At 40.0% G+C, this 23,049-nt stretch overlaps 1 protein-coding gene and 1 long non-coding RNA gene across 8 annotated transcripts in view; one reads left to right on the top strand and one right to left on the bottom strand.

The window, feature by feature from the left end:
* Positions 1-5,435: 5,435 nt before the first annotated feature.
* LOC116784510 lies at positions 5,436-7,726 on the bottom strand. The gene is made up of 2 exons (XR_004356102.1): positions 7,641-7,726; positions 5,436-7,511 (listed from the first exon to the last, which is right to left on the bottom strand). It is a non-coding gene; the product is annotated as an uncharacterized LOC116784510 (long non-coding RNA).
* The window catches only part of PHF3 (PHD finger protein 3), a 51,952-nt gene continuing 36,233 nt past the window's right edge, over positions 7,331-23,049 (top strand). For 2 of the 7 annotated variants that reach the window (XM_032683209.1, XM_032683206.1), the window contains exon 1: positions 7,333-7,466. Coding sequence is in view for 2 of the 7 variants with exons in the window: in XM_032683203.1 (XP_032539094.1) it covers positions 17,273-17,516 (244 nt within the window). In the remaining 5 variants the exon portion in view is untranslated. Of the gene's footprint in view, positions 7,467-8,060; positions 8,133-17,247; positions 17,517-23,049 lie in introns of those variants that run through there. The other 5 variants (XM_032683203.1, XM_032683202.1, XM_032683208.1 and 2 more) reach the window with 5 other exon arrangements.

Here is a 23,049-nt window from a genome sequence, read left to right as displayed (position 1 = left end):
ATGATTTAAAGTTACTGAGAGATAGTATTCACAACAGTATTTTAGATTTGTGGGGATTTTGCTGTATCATTAAGCAAGTATTTTCTGTCAGCATAGGGAAAGTTGTCAAACCAGAGATAATAGTGATCTGTTTGGAACAACATTATTTTTTTGCATGTGTTTGTGTAATCCCACTGTAACAAAAAAAAGTTGAATTCGCAAGTTGAATTCAGATCTCAAAATCAGGCTACGTTGGGTTTTATTAATAGCTGGGATGGACTTATCTAAACAAATACAGATTTTTGCATGTGAGTAGAGGCTTCCCTTACACTTAGTGAAAGGAGTTTTGGACTTCTCAGGTGTATGTCTCATATCGCACATGCTAAGGGAGATCCCTAAATTGGTTAGATGAAGACCTCTTTAAGTGTGATAGTGTAGTCTGTAAAGCATGGGACAGCAAATTCAGTTCACAGTGTTGGTATCTACAGGTAGATTAAATGTCTCAGGTTCTTCGTGCAATAGTTCAAAATATCAGGTAAAGTATTTCTCTTAATGTACCCTGCTCTTAATGTATAATAAACATTGACAACTGTAACCTGATTTTTTTTATATGGATTTATGCTACAGGTAGCCACAGCAAGTCTTATTAGGCATTATTTTCCTCTTGATGATCACCTGCATGAATGCTGTTAATTTTGATGCATATTGTTCTAATGCATTGATAATTATCTCAATAACAACACAAGTTCCTTATCGGTGGAAAGGCTGTTTGCGAAGTAATAGTGGTTAAACAGTGGTCTGACAAGAAACGATAAGGACAGTGCCAGGAGATCAAGTTGCCTGCTTCAATTCCTGATTCAAATGAGAATTCTTAAAGTGTAGCTGAAGAAAACCAGATACCACAGTGTTTAGATACATAAGAATCCTCAAGGCAGAAATACTTAAATAGTAGAAGACATACAGTCTCAAACACTACATGTAACCTGTGTCAGTGTAACAAAACCTAAATGTATGAAAAGGGTATTTTTAGTGGACTGGAGCTTAATTCCACTTTATCAGTGGAGTAACATCAGTAACAGATCCTTGCCCTTCATATAAAATTGTACATGACAATACTATATCATCAAGTTTCACTGATGCTTGTTCTGAAGAAGAACTTGAATTACATTTGGGCTTTGGAGGAGAAAGAACTGAAGGTGGTAAACTCTTCTTCCCAATCCACAGGACCATAGTTATGATATTGATCTGAATAGGACAGTGCCACTTCAGCATTGTCATGCACTTCATTGGTACTAGTAGGAAGCTAAATGCATCTTAGTTTGTCTTCCATTCCCCAGTAAATCTGTGTGTCATTAGGTAGGGCGTGCAAATCCTGAACTTGCCTTTAAAATTTCAACTCTATAGCAACTTTCAGTTCATCATAATAAAAGCACATAAAGACAGTGGGGACATAGCAGATGTGCAAAACCATGAAGGAGTTCCCTCAAACTGCAAGTACAGTCATCCCTTTATGCTTGATAGATAAGGTTTTCCACAGTAACACACCCCCTGCCTATCTCAGGGATGGGCTACCCTTCTCTCCACAACTTTGTATGGCAGAATTCTTAATTCTCCCTTCCTTCTAACTTGAGTTCCTTGTAGGATGCTATGGAGAATGGGTACCAAGAGTTATGTAGCCTTGATGCTCTGTCCAGAAATTCTTGGTCATTTCTGTTTCACTTGTCTACTTCTCAAAACTCCCTTCTGGACTTCCTTAATTGGTACCTGGTTTTTTTCACTGGAAAAAAAGTAGTAATATTCAATGGCCCTTGATGTTTACATTCCTGTCTCAGTTGCCTTCCACCACCACCAAGTAGTTATGCTACTATGAACTTGGGTCTCAATAAGTTCTATTAAATGGCAAGCCCTTTCCCTTGGAAGTGGTTCTGAGCCAGGTCCAGGAAGGGAATTAGAATTATATATTACTGGGTTGAGGCATTAGGATGTTTTTGAAGGAAACCCCCTAATTGTGCCGTTTAGAACACAGAGTAATTTAGATAAAATCATTAAGAGGTGATCTAGTCCAACCCCATGCTCAACGCAGGGATAACTTCACAATTATATCAGATTATTAAGGAGTCTATATTGTCAAGTTTTGAATATCTTCAAGGATGGAGATAACAGATTCTTCCAAATCTCTGCCCTGCAGGTGACTATTCTTCCCCTGGGAGCTAGTGAGAATTTTCCTGGATGCAATTTCCTTGTTTCTCACATTTTTCACTGTGACCTCCAAGAGAGTCTGTCTCTTCCTCTCTACATCCACCTGCTAGGTAGCTGAAACAGCAGGAAATTTACTGCCTCAGCCTCATCAGGGTGAAGAAGCACAGTTTGGTATAAGCTCCAAGCCTCTAACAATCTTGGTGACCCTCCACCAGGGTCCATTCCAGTTTGTCAATATTTTCATGTACTAGGGAATTTAAAATTAGACACAGTACTCCAGATGTGGTCTGCAATCACTTCCCTTGACTTGTTTGCTTGCTCTCTTTCTCACGCAATCTTTGTGTTCAATTTGTCCATCGGGTCCTTTCTGCAAAGCCTCTTTCTTGCCAATTGAGCCCCAGCCTGTACCAGTGCATGGGCTATTACATCCCAAATGCAAGATTTAACAACATAAATGACATCTGTTGCTCTCCCTTCATTCCCTGAAGCCATCATCTCCTCTTGTGCTATCAGATTGGTCAGATATAGCTTGACCTTGGGAAATCCAAGTTGGCTTATACACAGTCCCTTCTTTTTCACGTGCTTCTAGGCTTCCAGAAGGATTTGCTGCATAACCTTCCCAGGAAAGGAAGTGAGGCTGACAGGTCTGTATTTCCCTGGATACTCTTCCTTGCATTTCTTGAAGGTGTGCAGGTCTCTCCTGTGCTCTCCTCTTTTCTGTTCTACTTGTGTACCGTGGCAACATCAGAGGCACACACCCAGCGACATAGTTTTTGTGTCTAGCTAAGGCTGGGATTGAGCCATGCGACTGCAGTTGTCTCTCTGCGTACCCATCCTCTCTGCCTGAGGAGACGTGGGAGCAGAGCGCTGCCCGTGTCAGCAGGACACTAAGGCTGAGAACGGATATACTGCAGAGCTGAGTGGTGCACAGCTGGGTCACTACGAGTGCTCCCACATCATATAATGTTAGTGATGCATAGCTGTGGACGTTCCCCCTCATTCAGCCTGCGAACACAGTACTGTATAGCTGGAGGTTTGCCAGTTCAGTACCTCTGCACAAGAACAGGGAAAAAAGGAGAAGGGCAGCTTTGGGCCTGTGACAATAACAAATTCTTAGGGGGAAAAAATAGGTGGAATAAAATGCAGAATGGATTTCCCAGAGGTTATTGTGCCACACTAAGATCACTAGTTAAACTGGAGGAGGAGACTTAGTAAAATAGTTTTAAGGTAGAAAAAATGGGAGACAATCACACATAATAGCAGAAGGCTGAAGACAGAGTGAGTGAAATTTCTCAACAATTGATTTGGAAACTGCACTTTTGTGTATGTGTATATATGATTGCAATAAATATATAATAATATATCACACATAAAACCACATCATAGAGATAACTATTTAATTGCACTTTAATAAAACCTAGAATATGATAAAGAATTATGCTGAGGAAGATCAGAATGGCATGCATAGTCCTTGTTATATTTCTCCAAGGTAGATGAATTCAAACTAAAACATGTGGTGCTTAATAAGATTTCTTCTCCAGCAGCCTGGAGGGCCATTCGCAATATCAAATTCAAACTTTTAATCTTCTAAGGTCTGTAATTTGATTTTTGCTTTTCAGAATGACATATTGTATGTACTTCATTCATAAATTATTTTATTGCATTTTCCCTTAGTCTTTATTTACATTTTTCTTTATTTAGAATCGTGATTAATTAGCAATTTGCATATTTCTGCACAGCGGTCACCTGAAGGTCTCTTGGTTCTGTGCTCTGCCATATTCAACACAACAGTCCCACAATCCAGCAATCCCATCAGAAAGGCACACTGCCAGTCTCTATGTCTCTGCCTGCTACTTGATGCAGTATCACACTTGTGGGCAGAAAGAACATGTAACTGGTAATTGTGGAGGAATGAATGGAGAACATGTGTGCAAAGGAAATACAGTGCTCAACCTTACTGGAAAAGCAGAGAGGAAATCTCACAAGTCAGAAGCCAGCCTCACAAAAAACTTGCACAGATTTTTAACGCAAGATATATCGTGTACATGTTACAATGTATATGAATAACGGTATAGTCTTTAACTGAAGGAGAGTAGGTTTCAATCACACATTAGGAAGACATTCTTTACTGTGAGGGTGGTGAGACACTGGAAAAGGTTGCCCAGAGAAGCTGTGGATGCCCCATCCCTGGCAGTGTTAAAGGCCAAGTTGGATGAAGCTGTGAGCAACCTGGTCTGGTGGAAGGTGTCCCCGTCCACTGCAGGGGGGGTGGAACTCAATGATCTTTAAGGTCCCTTCCAACCCAAACCATTCTACGATTCTATGACTTATATGAATAATGTTGTCTTAAAATAATAATTGATGGTCTCTCAGAATCTCTCCTTACAAATATAGAAGAAAAAAAAAAAAAGCCCTGGTGAATAAGCATTCATTAATTATAAAATTAAGTTTTTACTAATTTACTAAAATTAAGTTTTACTAATTTACCACCATATAATTGCCTCCACAGAAGATAAAAATTAAGGTGAATAGGACTGGAGTGAAATCTCAAGTATTCAGAGAATTAGTAACTCTAGCAGCAGTTCCATAAGCAAGTGTCCAAGCTAGTTTGATGGGTAAGTCTCAAAGGCCTGTTTTGTGCTGGCTATCGAAGTTTGTTTTCCTCCAGTGCTCCAAAACTTCATTCAAGGATTTTTTTTTCCCTGTTTTACACCAATCTCTGCAAATAACTGCAACTCCTCTTGTTTCTGGGATAAAATGTCTTTTTTTTCAGTCTTGAATCTGTGTATTCCATTGGATAATTTTTAGTAGCTTGTAGCTTCTGCACATTTCATCTCTCTACTAAAATCTACCCTTAGTCATAAAATCAGTGGCTAAACACCCTTCAGAACCTTGCCTTTGTTCAGCAAGCTGCATTGTTAATTTTAAAAGCCACAGTCCCTTTCACCTGTGGAACTGAATGTTTTTCTGCTGCTTTCTAGGTTAGGACATGCAACTGCTGTTTGATCCAACAGCTGACAGCTGATAACGAGTCTTTACATAGGGAAAGAGAATGGTCTTAAACTTGGTGGAAACTGGGTAAAGGGGAACATGTTCCAGTTCCTATACTAACTAATGCAAAGAAGGTTGACAATGAAAGGAAAAATAGCATCAAGACCAGATATTCTTAATCAAAAGATGTGGATTTGCACTATGGGACTCAAAAATTTCAGATTATTGGCTGTTACTGTTCTGCATTTGCAAAAGTCAAAGAATTCTTATTACAACAAGTAATTTATTTCAGAAGTCTAACTTTGTATGACATTCTAGGAAGTTATGCAATTTACAAAATCAATGAAGCACCTGGGTTTTAAAATAATTTAAATCAACTCTCTTGAGAAAATACATACAGACATACCCAGACAATAGAATGATGTTCCTGTGAGATGTTGTTTGAACAGTTATTGACCTACTGCTATAACATATCTCAGCTTTTGACAGTAGCAAATACTGCCCTGCAGCAGGGGAGAAAACCTGTTTGTCCACCACCAAACCCAATACATTCTTTATTCAGTTAAGCGTATTTCTAACTCCTTTCCACACTTTGACAACTGGAGAACTAGTAATTAACATTCAAAAGTGACCATGTTTAAGACCAGTATGATACCTGTGTATAGTGTATTTTCAAAAACTCCATTTAGAACAAAAAACATAGAAAGGTGGGGAAAGGCTGTAAGGAAAATAATTCAGGAACATCTTGGAAAGAGGCTAAGTAGAGACTTGGAACTATAAGCAAAGGAACTGCCTTCTACTGCTTTTTCTTGTGTTTGGGGCACTAGCAGACTGTTTCCTGAAAATAAATAGGTTGCTTTCCTCTGGAAAGTAAGATCTGGACTATTACCAAGGAGCTCATGTATAAAGGGACATGATAAAAATATTGCAAGGAAAGCTAGCAGATGGTGCAGTTGAAATTGTGTACACCTGGTCTGTCACTGTATACAAAGATCTCTGTAATACCTATGAAATTGGCCATTGGGGTCCATTTTTTTAAAATGTGAAATCAAACTGTTACATAGGTGCCACAGGTGGGCAAGTTCACTATATAAATGACACACAGTTGCGACTATAAAGGGACTGGCCCAGTGTGGTCACATCGAAAGTGCACACTGTTAAACTGAGATGGGTCACTGGAGTTATGTGACTTTTGACAGTGTAAAGAAAGAACTGAATAGGGCAATTAACAATGATCAGATTACCAACAGTGCTTTGCCTGCTGCTTGTGTCAAAAGCAATGAAATCAAAAGGGCTGAATGCTGGAAAATTTGTGCAATGCAAATGTGTTTAACCGAATTTTGCTCCAGATAGTAAAGACCTTCTGAAGCTGGGAGAAAACTGTAAAAAAACCCCTTGTGGTGATTTGCATAATGGTGATTTAAGAATCATATCACAAGGGAGAAAAAAAAATATGAGTGGGTTAAAAACTGTGCTCTGCTTCAAAGGTGCTACCGTTTTGTTGCAACTACCCTGTGTGGTGCCTGAAAATATTGCTGTGTTACCATGCCTTCAGTTTAATGCTTCCTTTTTACTGCGATGGTAGCAAGAGAAATATTTAATGTATTCCAGCCTTCATAGCACTACAGAAAGCCCTAGAGAACACACAACTCAAAGACTCAAAACAGAACTGAAAAAAAGAAACGAAAGGAAAACCAATGCATTTTAACTTCATCCTTCTTTGTCTTGAAATGATGTTTGCATTTCAATACAAAATATGAGGAATATGTAAAGGCAACATTAATATAGCCATCCATAAGATAATTCTAAATTTGATTTTTAGAAAGACCATTGTGTGTCTCTTTTGGGGGTGTTGAAACTTGATACATGCAGTAACCAGCCTGTACTGCACCTCATGCCAGCCATCAGAACTGAGAACAGCATAACCAGTGTTGCACTTAGCTAACGCTATAATGCAAACTAGAAAGACAGTCCTGCTCTTGGATAACATTACGTAACGATCAAACTACTCCAAGTTCGGATGCCCTGACAAACACACGTTAGCGGCCCCTCTGGTGTGGATTTATGTAAATGTGCGCCACGGGTCCCGCAGTGCACGTGGAGCAGCTGTTCCCGGGGAGAGGCGGCCGAGGCGAGAACGCGCGCCCACCAACAGGCAGCACGAGCCGTGTCCGCCCGGGGCCGACGGGCTCCGGAGGCTGTTCCTGTTCCACACGTAGGAAAGGACGAGCCCAGCATATCCAGCCCTGAAGGAATCCGCCCGGGACCGCCGGCGCACAGGATGGAATAACAAGCAGGTTGTGTAACGCGGGCCGCGCCGAGCAGGGGGTGGCAGCTACTCCCTGCAGACAAAAGGCCACATCATTGCGCACCCTCCGCTCAGAGCGTGTATATCGCCCACCGGGGCCGCGGCTTACGGCTCCCGCGCCGGGGCCTTACGAGGAAAACCCTCCCGGCCGCCCTCCACCCACCGTCCCGCAGGCTCAGCCAGGCCTCTGAGGCCACGGCCGGGCCCGCGGCTGCCACCGAGCGCCTCTCGCCGTTGCAGCCCGCAGCCCGCAGCCCGCAGCCCGCAGCCCCCAACCCCAGCAGGGCCGCCCGGGTCCGCGGGCGCTGCCGGCTCTCACGGCGCCTCCCGGGGCCGCCGGGCCGGGGCAGTGACGTCACTGAGCGGGGGGTCCCGGCCGCTCCCGCAGGGCGCCTGCGCGGCGCGCCCCCGCCTCCAACTGCCTCGCTCCAACGGCGCTGTCACGTGAGCGGCCTGGCCCCGTGCGCCGGACGCCGCGGGGGCGCGCACCGGCGGGGCAGCGGGCACGCGGCCGCCACCGGGCCGGGCGCGACCACGCGCGCGCGGGCCCCCGCAGAGCTGCGCGCGCCGCCCGCCCGCCCGCCCTCCCTCCGTTCGGCGCGGCCGCCGCGTCCCTTCCCCCGCGGCCGCGAGGCAGCACCGGGCGGCGGAGCGGGTGAGTGACCGCGGGCGGCGGCGGCGACCGGGGCGGGCAGGCAGGGAGGGAGCGGGCGAGGGTGGAGGCGGAGGGCCCCGCCGCGCTGCGCGGCCTCGCCCAGCCCTCGCCGGGCCGGACAGCGGTGGGCCGGGCCTGCCGCGGCGACGGCGGGGCCGCGGCCTGTGCTGGCCGGGCCTGTACAGGCGGAGGGGCCTACAGCACGGGCTGGGCAGGGAGGCGGTGCCGCCGCCCCCACTCGTGCGAAGGCGACCCACGGTCCGGCTGCGGGCCGCCAGCCGAGCCCCAGCCGCTCCGCTCCGTCGGCCCGGGCGCGGCCTGGCGGTGCTGGCGCGGCTGTTAAGGAGGCTGCGGCCCGCGGGCCCCGGTCCGGCCGTGCCCGGCTCCTCTCCCGGCCCGTGACATGGCGCTCCGGCCTCGGCCTCGTTACCTCGCCCATGTCCGTGCGGGACCTGCCGCAGGTTCCCTGCCCGGAGCTGTGTCGCTTCTGCTGCGGGCTCCCCCCACACACCGCCTGCCCTGCCCCGCAGGTGCCACGTTTTGACCCTTCTTAGCAACGCTTGTCCCTTGCCACCCTCTGAGCCGCCGATATCTTCTTGCCCCATACAAACCCGAGGAAGAAATACCAATTTAGATTCTGCTGTTCTTCCTACTCGTTCTGACCTGTTCCGGGCTCCTCCTCCTGTCTCCCAAACTTAGCATCACCAAAAATTTCTGCATTTAACTGTTGCATATAGTAACCCACAGTAGGAAGTGCAGGAGAAAATGTGGTCGACAGCAGTACCTGGGGGATTCAGTGGCCTGGTGGTATTTCCAGATCCTATTCTGAGATTAAGTGCTCTTTCTGAGGCAATGTGTCTGCACTTATTGCTTGCTATTGCAATGCAAATAATTGATAACTCTCAGGCTTTAGTAGAACCATGACTCCCGGGATTGTGAGTGTGCATTCTCTATGGTCTGCGCAATGGAGACCTGTTAGAGCCGTGTGAGGAGTGTTTGGAAGAAGAGCACTTTGTGCAGCATAGGTTGAGTTAGTAGAAATAGCCTGTAGAGTGAAGCATAAAAACGACAGGAGCCATACCATACAAATTGTAGTTGTGATATTGTCTTTTATGTAGCTGTTAATCCATTACACAGTTTTTATACGTTTGCTTTTATAAAATCATATGCTAGTGTTGCTAAACAGTGGAAATATTTTAGGATTTAATGTAAGGATGGTAAACATATGGCATCTCTGTAATACCACTGATTCATAGTTTGTTTTGCTTAATTAATCTGTTGCGGTTTGGGACACAATGTAAGGACGACCTGGAAAACATAGATATTTATATTTCTTCAAATAATTGGAGTGGTCCTTACGCTTAGTGTATATCCCACAATGAAGCTCTCCCTTTTTGCTGTACCAAGTAGCTTCTGCTTTTAATTTCTATAGTTGGCTTGAAAGACTATACATATAAATATGGAGTTCTGAACACCTGGTTTTTTTCAGCTATTATTACCTGTTACTCAGTCATTCAGTTTTTATGTGCATTTTACATTTGCAAACCCTCAGAAATTTCAAGCAGCTGAAAGGGCACCTTTTGGTGGTATGGCACAAACCATGTTGTCTAGATCTAATTCAACACAGTTAGCTGAAGTAATGCAATATAGTGGTAAGATGTTTCAAAGAGAACAGAAGCTCTAACACATCTTATCTGACATACCTCTTTAAAGAGGGGATTAGCTTTACTGCTGTTATTGTGCTAAGAGTTGAGCTGATGTATGCCATATGAATTTTTTATCTGTTATTTTAATGAGAGTTTGTATTTTCCTTGGTCAACCTAAATATTGTTAAACCCAAGCTTTAAAAATACTAGGGGGATAGGTACATTATATTAGAAGCTCTTTTTTTATGATAAGGGAATATTTTTGAAAGGTAATATTATGAAGTAGCAATGATGAAGTTCCCTAAATAGACATAGGAGTGCTCATTATATAGAAGCAAAAAGTGAGAAATGCAGACATTGTGTCACATCCACCTGAGTGGTGTCAGTATATAGCTATGTGATGGATAGTATATTTCCATTAGAAAACTTCATAAGGCTTAGCCATTAAGCTTTTAACAATTTCTAAAAGAATTAAACAAACCCTAATTCTAATGTGTGTTTCCAACGAACCATTATGGGAGAGACTGAGAAATTCAAAAGACATTACAAATTAAATTCTTCTCTGGGGTGACTGACAAATAATCAGTGTAACCTGTTACACAGTTTAACGCTTATACTATGTTGCAGGTGAAAATACTTGAAACAATTATTAAGGAACTCCAGGGTGGAAAGAGTTCAAGAGCATGACAGTAGTGATGGAAATATAATCTGCTTTTGTCTTTTTCTTTTTGGGAAATGTCTCTTGGTAGTGAGTTAAAAAATTCTAGAGGTATATGTAGTGATGAAGAGATTCATAAAATTATGTATAATCTTTAATTATGCTTAATTTTTTTGGGATTCAGGAGTACTTGCTGGTGGGACAGTCCAGCAAAGAAAAATGGTGTACTTAACATTTCACAGTTTAAAGACTTTACATTTCACATTTTATATTTACATATTCTACATTTCACAATGTTAAGACATTTTTAAGACGTAACACAATTTCTAGTGCAGCACTATGTACCTCTTCTAGCTATAAAGTGAGGGTGAGGAATATATTTTTTGGGGGAAGTTACACTGTTCAAAACATAACCGTTAAGATGATTTTCAGTGATCTGATAATTTGATATTGTATGATTAAGAAAAGGTTTCTTTGTACTCTTTCTGCATTTCTTTGTCTTCTAATTAAGTCCTTTTGTTTGAAATTTACTTTCACTTCCTGTTCACTGAAATGAGGTACAGTTATGAGTGGTGAATGTAAGTATTTCATATAGGGAAGGTTTAATAAAGCAAATATCTTGAGCTCTCTGTCCTTCTCTTACTCCTTGCTGTCATGATATTTCAAAGATCTGCTCTGTCAGTGAGGGGAGCAGCATATAACTTTAGGTTCTAGATAGATTTTTGGATGTGGTTGTTATTTGGTATGTCTCTTGAGATTTTAGTAGCAAGGTGTGAAGTTTGAGTCAGTTGGTGTCTGAAGACTTTAGGGTGGGGGGAACACAAAAATAGTATAGAAGAGCTGATTAAGAATGAAAGAAATGTTTAGATTTGCTTTCTTTGGTCTTTAGCGGGGCTTTGGTTTTGGTGCCACTGAAAGCTAGATCATAAATTTTAAAAGAGGGATTAAGTTAATAAATACTAAATAGGGGATTTACAGCATATGGATATTTATGGGTTGATGTTTCTAAGTTTGTCAGTGTACCTGGTCTTCCTTTACGGCAATGCTGATGTTTCAAATAAACCTGTTGCATACATGTTGCTGTTAGGCAGGTCTTTGCCAGTGTCCTGTTTAAGGAGAGATAGATGAATGAGGAAGATCAAATTTGATGATGCTTAAAGACTAAAGGTCAGTAAACCACAGAACATTTGTATGGAATATCAGTTTTTTGAGTAGGGACACTGAAATTTTCTTTTAACAGCTCCAGACATGTTTTTGTGGCTAGGTTGTAGTTCATGTGCTCATAAATTGTATTGTTTATTTCATCAAAAATGTTTTGTCAGTTAATTTAATTCTTGAAGACCATCTCAGATGATGGGTTTTGAGCCAGCGTGAACCAGAGTAGAAAGCAGATTGGTGTTCGAGTTCAAACTCGCCAGAAAGTTGTCAAGTTTGTCTTCTTCCACTGAAGCACTGTCTGGTATTGATTTGCTTTTTTGTCCAGTGATGTATTTAGACTGTGAACTCTGTAAAATCTGTTACTGCAGAAGACCTGGGTCTCAGTTGTGGCTTTTGGTGCTGTAATATCCATAAATGTTGTCACCAGGTGTGCGGCTTCTTAGTACTTAAAGCATAGATACACGGCAACTTAGCATTAATTTTCAATTAGGCGCTTGTGACCTTTCAAGTTTCGTGTACGAGGGACGAGGAGGATTGTATGAGAACCTGTTGTGCATCAGGGCTTTGAAGCAACCTTCATTGGTAGGTGGGTTGTAAGTGTCAAGGTATCAGTGAGCCCATTGGGTGGTCTGACATCACAGCTCCAGTGAATAAAGAGAAGCATTTGAAACTTTAGTGCTGTTTTTGGGTACAGTAGTTACCAAAAGACATGGGCAAGGTTTTTTTTTTTAAGATGCCTGTGTTATTAACTAATTTCATGTCAATGAAAGTGCAGTTTCCCTCTTTTGATGAAAAGTTTTTGTTGGTTATTGTTACTTACTGATTCTTTTGTAACAGTGCTGGGTCAGCTTTTCCCATTTGTTTTGACATTAAGGTGCTATTCATGCAAGTAGCTGCATTCCTTTTGTTTGCTTTTCTGACCGGAGTTTGCTACTACTACATGAAGAAATAAACATAATAAGGATTGTTTATTGAGTCTGTTACTGTTGTTATGACTAGTCCTTGCTCCCCAGTCACTTGGTGTGTGTAAGCACAAGAGACCAGGTCTTGTATTTTGAATGTTGTGATATTTCCTACATAATCCAGTCAATAACTAGATTTACAAAAGCTTTTAAAAGCACCAGGCAGATTCAGTGAATTGGAAATGACAGACACTATTCAGAAAGATACATCAATGAAATGGAAGGAATTCTAGTATTGCTATGGTATCTTCAGCAGTTTCAGGCTCACTGATGCAGGTGGGTCAGTAAAGTAGATGGGATCTTCAACATCTAGGATTTTGAGTTGCCCAAATAAGCAGTGTGAGCTTTTTTTATTTTTTTTGTTAGGTTCCTTCAGATTTTTGCCCCTCCTCATTCCCAGTTCTTGGTTGTATATACAATTTGTGATCATCCTTGCTTGAGGTGGATTTTAGATAAGAAACATGCTGAGGCAGTTGGATATCTCCACTAAACTATTTTTCTCTGTTGCAATAAGAAAATAATACAACAGGAACTGACGTAATTCTTTCCCTCTTTTGCAGACAAACTAAGAATGAAAAACCTTAAAGATGTACAGTATCTCGTGTCCAGATGCTAGTCTTCCTCCCCTTCTAAGATTAGTTTGAAAGGATATGCTTGTTTGAGATATCTGTTTCTTTCCTTAGCAAGTGACCATTCTGGCTATTTGCCTCTTAATTTTGGAAAGTCATGTAGAGCTGTTAGAGATATAATGAAAAAGTAGTAAATGGGGAGAAGATAAACGTGCATAGCGATCCTACTGCATGTTTATTTTGTACCAGTATTGGTTATGACATATCTAGCTTAATTAATTAAAAAAACTGAAGAAATTACTTCCTTAAGTTGGAAGACTTAGACTGTAAAAGAAAACGATGTTGAGAGTGTGAAATTTTATGGTAAACATAATGTGGGGAAAATTCCATGTTTAACTGTTGTGCTTTAACACATAGTTTATAATGTTGGATCAATCACTTAGTGATGAAAGATGTTGGTTGGTGGGTTATTTCTTTGTAATTGCTGCAGTGTTACTTCTGTAATTGTTGCTCTTATTTTTGCAGCGGAGGGGCTTATTGAATCAAATCAGTAGCAAAAGTGTAAGAGAAATGTACTTTATTTAAGGAACTGAGGAGAATGCTCTCTATACTTTTAGCTTTTCTTTATGGTGAGCTTTTATTGTACCCACCCTCTTTGTTGCTGTGCTGTGGCAGTCTCAGTACATGCCCTGATGCTCCAGGAGCCAGCAGGTGGGTTTCACTGAGCCTGGCTGGGCCTTGCTCCTTTGCCTCATTTGTGAACATTCCTCACTGGTTCTGCATGCAAATCACTTTTCATATTCTGTTGTTTCTGATTAACTACCCAGTGGGAAAGCACTTCTGAATTACTGTGCGATGGGAGTACACTTGGTATGCGTGTGTCTGCTGTGAGTGATGCTGAGGCACTGGCCATTAGGGTTCAAGTGGAGGACACAGCTGTGTTCCAGGGCAGTAATACATTATTCCTTTGAGGGGTTAGACTTATTTTTGGAAATAAGTGATCATGAAAAACTTTACTGTGCTTTTACTGGTACCTCTGGCTATTTTTCCTGTTATTCAAGGTGTTTCAAATGCAAAATAAACCATTCAAAATTCATACACTTGAGGCATTGTGTAAGGGAAGATTTTTTTTTTTTGCAGCAACTGTTTCTAACAGTCATCTGTATAGCTAAAGAACTCTGTCTTTAATCATCAATCCCACAAATTCTACACTTCATGTGGTAGTTAATCTAGTAATGTTAGAAATAATTTTCTAAAATAGCTTGGTACCGTACAAATTATGCAAAGAATTGCACAGTGGTTTCTTGAACCAGGTAAAGCAAAATATTGATTTCATGTGGTTTACTGAGACAGCCTCTCTATTTTAAAAATTGTAGAACAAATCCTTTAATCTTAGATTGTGGTGGTAGGACTTATGTGCAACCTCCCTTCTTTTATATCTGTACGATGACTTCTCATTGCAAAATTTGGATAGAACTTATACTTGATCATAGACTCATGCTTGAGAAATAAAGCTTTCAATAAGATTCCTCTTGAATTTTCTCTGCTAGCTGCTTGCGCGTCACTGGAGGTGGCTGTGGCCACTGCACGTATAGTTGCTTTGACAGTTACTTTGCAGTGCTTTTAGTGTTCTGAATGGCTGCGTGGTAGTCTTGCAAAACTGTAGGTAATCTTTTTTTTCATCGCATTACTGAAGACAGAAGTTAATTTCTGTCAGCAGCAATTTTTGTAGCAAGAGTTAACATTCTGCTCGAGGTTTGCTACTTAACAGCGCTCTTAAGTTCAGTGGTCAGCGCTGCTTTGGTAACAGTGATATTTGAGTAACAATCATGTAAATGTTCTCCTATCCAGAAGAAATCTTGAGATATTTAACTGTAAATGTGTTCAAAGCCTCTGTCACTTTTTAATTTTGGATACCAAAGGTTTCTTACATTCTCACAATACACAGGGGTTCTATTGCAGTGTCACTTATGCTTGTTAGTGTCAGGGTTCACCATCATGTGGCTGTTACTGTTGTGCTCATGTAATATTAATATGAAAAAAAACTGTAATTGCAGGAAAGTGCTTTAAAGCACTGTATTGGGGCATTTGTAATTATTTTCTTACTTGGAGCCACTGCACTTCTTGTAGTTTATGCTGTGTAGTATCAAATTGTTGTAACTGCCTGGCATAATAATAAAAACAGATTGTACAGTGCAGCACAGTACCTATTCTATCAGTTTACTGCTTCGTTTGTTGCCAGATTTGGAAATAATTTTTATAACTTCAAAAACAGTGTTGAATGCTATAGGTGCTAGTGGGTGTGGTGTATATATGTAGATGCATTGCATTGATTGATAAAAGCAGTCCATTTTTTGGTGAGGGAGCTTTCAAAGTATGATGTACCTGGTGCTTAAGTCTATTACCTGCTTGCTAAATGCACCTGATTTGACCAGACTTTCCTTCATGCTACCTGTTTGGTCAGTAGGACCTTGTGTATTAGAGTGTTCTGTTGTGGTTACTGTGTAGAAATTGTAAAGATGCCATGCTCTGCAAAGACACAGTACCATACCTGACCATTGTTTTCTTCTGAGCTGCCCTATGGGAGAAGGAAGAAAGACTGTCACGTTTAAGAAAAAACCCACCCAAAAAACAAAATCCCACAAGCGAAAAAAAAAACCCCACCCTAACGAAACCCACTCAAAATAAAACAACATGCTAAACCTGTAGTTTTTGTAAACTTGGAAATAAAATAAATTGCATAACTATTTATGTTATACAGGTTGAAATTGTAGCAGAGCTCTCATATGTATCTGGCTGAGATATTCCTGGTTGATTGCTAAAATAAAAATGTCCCATTGATGCATACAAGGAAGTATACTTACTGTTCTATTAAGCATGAGTAAGTACTGGATTTATTTAGTTGCAGGTTGCTGGAATAGTGATCTATAAAGTAATTCAAGCACTGCAAACTTTAATTCTCACTTGTCATTTTCCTTTAATTAGTGTGCTCATTCTAGGAAAAAAATCCTTTTTGGTCTGTGGGAGGAGGATGATAAAGGAATGAGTAGGAGAGTATGTGTCCTTTTTCTGTTTCCAAAACAGAACAGCTTTGTGTGCCAAAACCAGTCTCCCAGACTATTCTGTATGCCTAATTAAGCCAGGCACTATTGCACAACTCCATTTTCCTTGCGTGTCTCACCATGTTTATCATAATTATCTCTCACCACTCTAAGTATATGCTGAGGAAAAACTTCTGAAGAAATGTTTTGTTGACTTTTTTCCCTTCTGTTGTGTAGTTATACATTCTTATTAGTTGAATCTCTGCTGCAATAGTTGCATTTCTGCTGCATTGCAAAGAAGGTCTAGAAAACAGGGAATCCTTTGTAAAATGTAGATACCATCTTTGAATATAGTTCCTTAGGTAAACTTCCAGAAATGTAACTAAATTTCTTCAAAATTGAGGTTTTTAAGAGGCTACTGGCCCTTTTGAAGCCAGCTCAGAATTGTCAGATTTTCATATAAAATTTCTGTAATTTTATTGAATGTATTGATAGGTGAAAACTAAGAGAGAGAAAACCTTGCTGTATAAAAGTAGTAACTTCCTGTAAGTACTTGGTAGTTGCTCTTTGAACAGAAATACAGTGTTTCTTAGTAGTATGTAGTAGTAGTGTGGCAGGCTCCAGAACCTTGTCAGCTCCATTGATGTTAGTGGAAGCTGACCTCATGTTTTTACATTTAAAGGTGAGGAAAGACGGGTGCTCACAGTGCTACTGAGCACGTTCACTTGTTGATTTCCTACTGCTCTGATGTCCCACCCCCTTGGGTTGGTTAAGGTTTAAACAAATTTTAGAAAGGAGTTATGCACACTCTGTAGAAGTGACAGCACTCTGATGCTGATAGCAGAGATTGTATTTCTTAGCATGGAATTTCTTTTAAAAATAATCAGGGAGTTGATTTTTAGTTATGCAGTGGGCCATCCTAAGCCATAAGCAGATTTTTTTTCTAAATTTTTTTTTTACAATTCTGAAATACCTTAAGCATTTTTTATAAGACACAAAAACCAAAACAGTTTGCTGGTTTCTTAGGTGTTTTACAATTTGTAGCTTATTTTCTTATGGTATTTTTCTTGTCTTTCTATAGGGCTGAAAGACACACAGGAGTCTTCATGGATATAGTTGATACATTTAGCCATTTAATTCCTACTGAACAATTAGATGATGCCCTATTTCTAGGATCCAACCTGGAGAATGAAGTCTGTGAGGATTTTAGTGCAAGTCAAAATGTCTTAGAGGATTCGCTGAAGAACATGCTCAGCGATAAGGATCCTATGCTAGGATCTGCAAGTGCCCAGTTCTGTTTGCCTGTTTTGGATAGCAATGGTCCCAATTTCCAGATGCCTTGTTCTACAGGTAAATCTTACAATTTTTTAAGATTACAATTTAAACAATTTAAAATACAGCTGTACTCTACTTCTGACCCTTTTTTGTAATGTAGAAATAATAAGTTGGGATCTCTGTCTCCTTCCTGCCCTTTTTGATGCGCTGCTTACATGCTTGGCATGTAAACTGAGCAGTTCTTTTTAATTTTGTAGTGTAACAATAGAGGAGGGCTTCTTATGTGGATCACAAGTAACCTAGGCTTTGAGTGTGTGTAAGTTATTCCCAGTGAAAGCTGTGATTTGTTTAGTGTAAGTATTGTGCCTGATCACTGAAGTTACTAGTTGTCTTGAAAAATACCATATTTCTGGATTAGCAGTAGGAACATGAGAGTTGTACAAATTACTGCTCTAACCTCAGGATTATTCTGTTGGTGCTAGGCTGCCTGGTACTCAGCTGATTCAGGTGTTTTGCTTTGGTTGGCTTCAAAACCCTGGAAAGATAATACAATTTTGTTTGGAATACCTGATTTAGAACTAAAATAGAGTGAAGTTTTAAATAAAAATAATCTTAGGAGTTGTGGAGTAGTTTTGGAAGCTCACAATACCAAAAAGGGATGATAAAAGGGATGATCCAATCACTAAAATTATTTATATTTATGAATAGTTGGAATAATTATACTGAATTTGGTGTAAGAGACAAAAATATAGTCTATTCTTGGTAATGTTCTTTATTTGATTGGAAGTTTAAAAAATTTATTCATTAGGTTCATTACTGAGAAGTGTTATAGATTAATGCAGTTAAGTGATTATATCAACATTTAACTTTTTATCTAGCTAGTAATAGGTAATTTCTGACCTTCACTAAATTAAGTTGTATTACAGCATGGAAAAGTGTAAATCAAAGATTATACTGATTAAGTAATGAAAAAGTTAACTACAAAGCTAAAACAAGGTACTTGATTCTTTTACTACTTCAGTAGAACATTCTTGAGGCCATTCTTAATGCTTTTGTTTACCCTTGCTGTACACTTTCTTGTCTGTAACCCACCAAACAAAATTGTATCCCTTTTAATTTGCATAGGACTGTACAATGTACACGACCAAATCAAATTCCACCAAAGCCAATGATGCACATTCTTGTGTTGTACTGCATCCTGTGCATCCTCCAGTAAACCTGTAGTCCATTTAAAATGCTGGATTAATTAATAGGGTGTAGCTGGATATTTTGGAAGTTACGGAGAAACTTTTGGGGGCTTTTTGGCATATATTTCTCCTGAAAGTGATCAGTAGTCAATAATTAATACTATTACTATTTAAATCATCACAATTAATTTTTAAGGTCCATAAAAAGTAAGTGAGCTAATGCATTTACTTGGGGGATACTATTCCAGGGTGTCTGCAGACTAAGGGAATCAAAACTGATTTGATTTATGCTGAGTTTGTGAATTCAATGTTTTGTTTTTAAATCTGAAAGCAGCAAGAACAGAGCCACATTTCAGGAAATAAACTAAACCAAGCAATTTGGAATTAATATAGGTGTCCAAAAAGACATGAACTGTTCTTGCTGTTGTTCTTTGTAGGTCTCAATAACAACTGTCCTTATTCTGATATGATAGGACTGCAGTACATATAATTTTTCAGTTAAGAATAACAGTTATGACTTTGACATAAACTTTCTTTACTTGTCTTTCTTCAGAGTTCATATAGTTTGTGATTGATTTGATTTGTCTGATACTGTTGGTGATCTAACATGGCTGATGTAGTCTGCTGGTAAGAATGCTATCATGCAAGATGATGGTACCATTAAGAATTAACCCACACAAAACCTGTTTTTTCCAGACAGGTTAGATGGAAGCTCACCAATTTATTTAAAACTCTCACTCTCAATTTATTTATAACTCTCACCACAAAACTTGCCTTACTGTATTTTTAGAACTACAACACTGATGGCATTTCTTACACTCTTGATTTCATTCCTGAAGAAAAGAGTTAATTTTTCCTAGAGGCACAGATTTATTTACCACAATTTATTCTAGGCCTTCAAACAATACTTTGCACAACTCATGCCTAGACTATTAAACAGTTTAAGAATAGGAGTAAACTACTCATGAAAATTAATTCACAGGGCCAGCAGAGGACAGATTTATCATGCTTGCTGCTTCTTGAATAACTGGAATGTACTCTGCTTTGTAGAGTTGTTAAAGTGGTGAAGATTTCGTGCTCCAGCGTATTTGATTGCTGTGAGCAAGCTGAAGAGATAAAGGTAATAATAGTTGGACTGAAGAGGTGTTTTAGCTAAAATGGTATTAGGTCTTCTTGATAAAGTGGAGGAGCAGAAGGCATGGCTCACTAATACTTCTTTGAAAGCAGATTTGAGCAGAGTTCAAGAGTATTTGGAAACCTATGCACAAACAAGATACTATCTTTGTATACCTTCAACCCAGGCTGTTAACTGTGAAATTTCTTAAGTGAACATGAGTATGTGTGAGTAGCAGAAGCTCTGAGAAAGGATTGTTTCAGGCCTACTTCTTACCCACATACCTGATTTCTCAGGGTTGTGACAACATTTTCTCTGCTTTATTTCTGAGATCAGGTATTTTTGTCTAAGAACTCCTTCGCTCTTGGTCTTAAGTTGGTTTTGAGTGTGGGTTTGTTTTTTGCTCTGTTTGTTACTGTTGCACTGACATTAGTTTTTGTTGGGAGTTTTTACAGGCCTAATCCAAAGTTATTCATCAACATGTCTTGCTCAGCTCTAGGGTTTATATTGCATCATGGACTAAGCTTTTTGTTAATACTAAGATCTTTTTACAGTTATCTGACTGTATGTGATGGACACTTGTAGCAATTGGTTGTATATCTTTTAAACAGTTCAAGTGCATGTCTATAAGACAGAAACACAGATTTTTGTGAGCTGAAGTTCGATTTCCAGTCAATGCTTATTAGAGGCATCTATCTAAAAAATGCAGGTTTTGTAATTTGAATTATAAATGTGTCTCTTGGGGAGAACAGTAACAAAATCATAGAATGGTTTGGATTGGAAGAGAAATAGAATGTTTTGGGTTGGAAGAGAAAGGTTGTCTAGTCCAGCCCCCCTGCAATGAGCAGGGACATATTCAACTAGATCAAGTTGCTCAGAACTGTGTCCAGCCTGACCTTGAAGGTTTCCAGGGATGAGGCATCTACCACCTGTCTGGGGAACCTGTTCCAGTGTTTCACCACCCTCATAATAAAAAAAGTTCTTCCTTATATCCAGTCTGAATCTACCCTCTTTTAGTTTAAAACCACTACCCCTTGTCCTGTCACTACAGACCATGCTAAAAAGCCTGTCCCCATTTTTCTTAATAAGCCCCTTTTAAGTATTGAAAGGCCACAATAAGGTGTCCCCCTGTTCTCCATGCTGAATAACCCCAACTCTTTCAGCCTTTTTTCAAAGGACAGATGCTCCAGCCTTGCATTCATTTTTGCTGCCTCCTCTGGACTCACTTCAACGGGTCCATGTTTGTCTTCTACCGAGCATCTCAGTCAGCAGTACTGGTATATGACAAATAGCAAGGAATATGACAATGGATGTTTGTTGCCTGTCTATTTGTAGGAAGAACTATATCACTACCAGTAAAAATAATCTCATGTTTGTCTTGGCCTGAATCCAGATTGTTCTGGATCTCAGTAGTTTCTTCAGTTAGGTGATATTATTGGTCAAAGACCAACAAAAGCCAAAGACAGAGTTGACCAGACTTGCTGAGCTTGCTCTGTAATTGCCACTGAGTAATAGAATGGGATTGTCTTTTTCAGATCTGATTGAATAATTACATATTTAGAGAAGACAGGATTCTTTGCAGGTGATCCTGGTAATGGCTTTGAGCAGAGGTAGAAGTAACTTTTTATGACCCTCTCAGAAGCTGGATAGAATGGGGGTCAAATTAACAGAGGTTACGCTGAAATCCTTTTAGAATGTGTTTGCAAAGAGTGACTGCTAAACTGCAAAGATGAAGTTAAGCTGCTGCTATATGGAGTTAGACTGAGCAGATTGCTGCTCTTATGGCACAGTTAGGAAGTTCTCTGTTATTTTTGTGAATCAAGGTACAATCCACAGGTTTTACTCACTGCAGCTCATAGGAGCTTAGCAGTAATGGAGGCCATTTCCTGTCCTGAAGTAGGTATTAGCAGAAAGACCTCTTGTTGATACTAGAAATGGATATAATTGTTCTCCTTGACAGTTAAAGGACAGAATTTGGCAAAATGAGACTTTTGAGAAACAAATGAAATCCAAGTTCTTGAAGCAATCAGAAGGGTCTCAAATCGTATTTTAGATGCCTCTCTGCTTCTTTTTATCAGTTTAATCAGGTGTCTGTTCCTCCAAGCTCTGAATGACCAACATAGGAAAGCAGACAACATAGAACAGCTCTTGACCATCTTAAATGTTTTGATGGTGTGAGTGGATATGGAAGTGTGGGTTTGGGGTTGCTTTGTTGTTTGTTTTTTTTTTTTTTTTTCACTCTTTCTGAGCAATTCCTTGATGAGAAGTAGAAAATCTGAAGTTTAGATATGACATAACTCTTGAGAGCAACACATTTTTTTCATCTTTGTATGGTACCCTAGTGATGGGTTTTCTGTTTTGTTCTGTTCTTGCTGGAAGCTTAGCCACCTGTGAGCATAGCAGGTCAAAGTGGTCACATGCCAGTGAGCTAAATAATCAGCATTCTTACAAAATTGGTACTTCTCAGCTATCACAAGTTCTGCAGCTTTTCAGGATGTCATTTACTGGGGCAGTTTGATTTATTATACACATAATACAGGGACTGGAATTTTAATTGCCTGTCATCTGGAGACATTTCTGGATTTCGTATTAAAATAAAGCTTTTAACCAATTCAGTTTATGGATATGTTTATAAAATCGGGTATTTATCATAAGTGGTGAAGACTGAACCTGTAAGAATGTACAAAGTGTGTTAGGGACATCTTTTTATTTGCCCTTTTTTTCCTGTCCCTCTGGATTGCTGCTGGGAAAGCGTTTCTCCCAAGTGCAGTCTGCTCTTTCTAGTTTTAGCCTGTGTTTTCATGAGTACAGTTGAAAGCAGTGTTACCTCTGCTAAAATCATGATCACCTGCTGAATCTTTGGGGCCAAACCAGTTGTTCTGACTAGAAATACTTCTTTAGCTAGTGTGCTGTCTGACTGTTAGGCATTTCAGGCTCTTTTCAGTAAAACCAAAGGTACTTGTATTTTTCCTCCTGCATATGAAGTAATTTTAAACATAATCTTCAGATTCCAGCCCAAAATTGGGTATACAGTTGTTTCTCTCAGTTTTCTTACCTCCTTATGCCTTCCTTCCTTCAAGCTGTCCGTGTGAATAATTCCACAGTGTCTTGTGGCAAAGGTAGTAACTTTTCTGTATAAAATTTAAATTTACTGTATTGGTATTGAGAACTTTGAGAATGTTTATTTTGCATGCTTTTCTATTTGTAGGTGGAAAACCACCTGTTTCCCTCATTTTAGGTCCTTCTTTAGATAAGTTCTCTCATTTGTAAATGCATGAAGACTCCCTTCTTAATAAAATGATTTAAA

Source organism: Chiroxiphia lanceolata, chromosome 3 (genome assembly GCF_009829145.1).
Source record: "Chiroxiphia lanceolata isolate bChiLan1 chromosome 3, bChiLan1.pri, whole genome shotgun sequence".
NCBI classification, from domain to species: domain Eukaryota; kingdom Metazoa; phylum Chordata; class Aves; order Passeriformes; family Pipridae; genus Chiroxiphia; species Chiroxiphia lanceolata.
The sequence above is the reverse complement of the archived record's forward strand: the minus strand, read 5'-3'. Positions and strand labels throughout refer to the sequence as shown.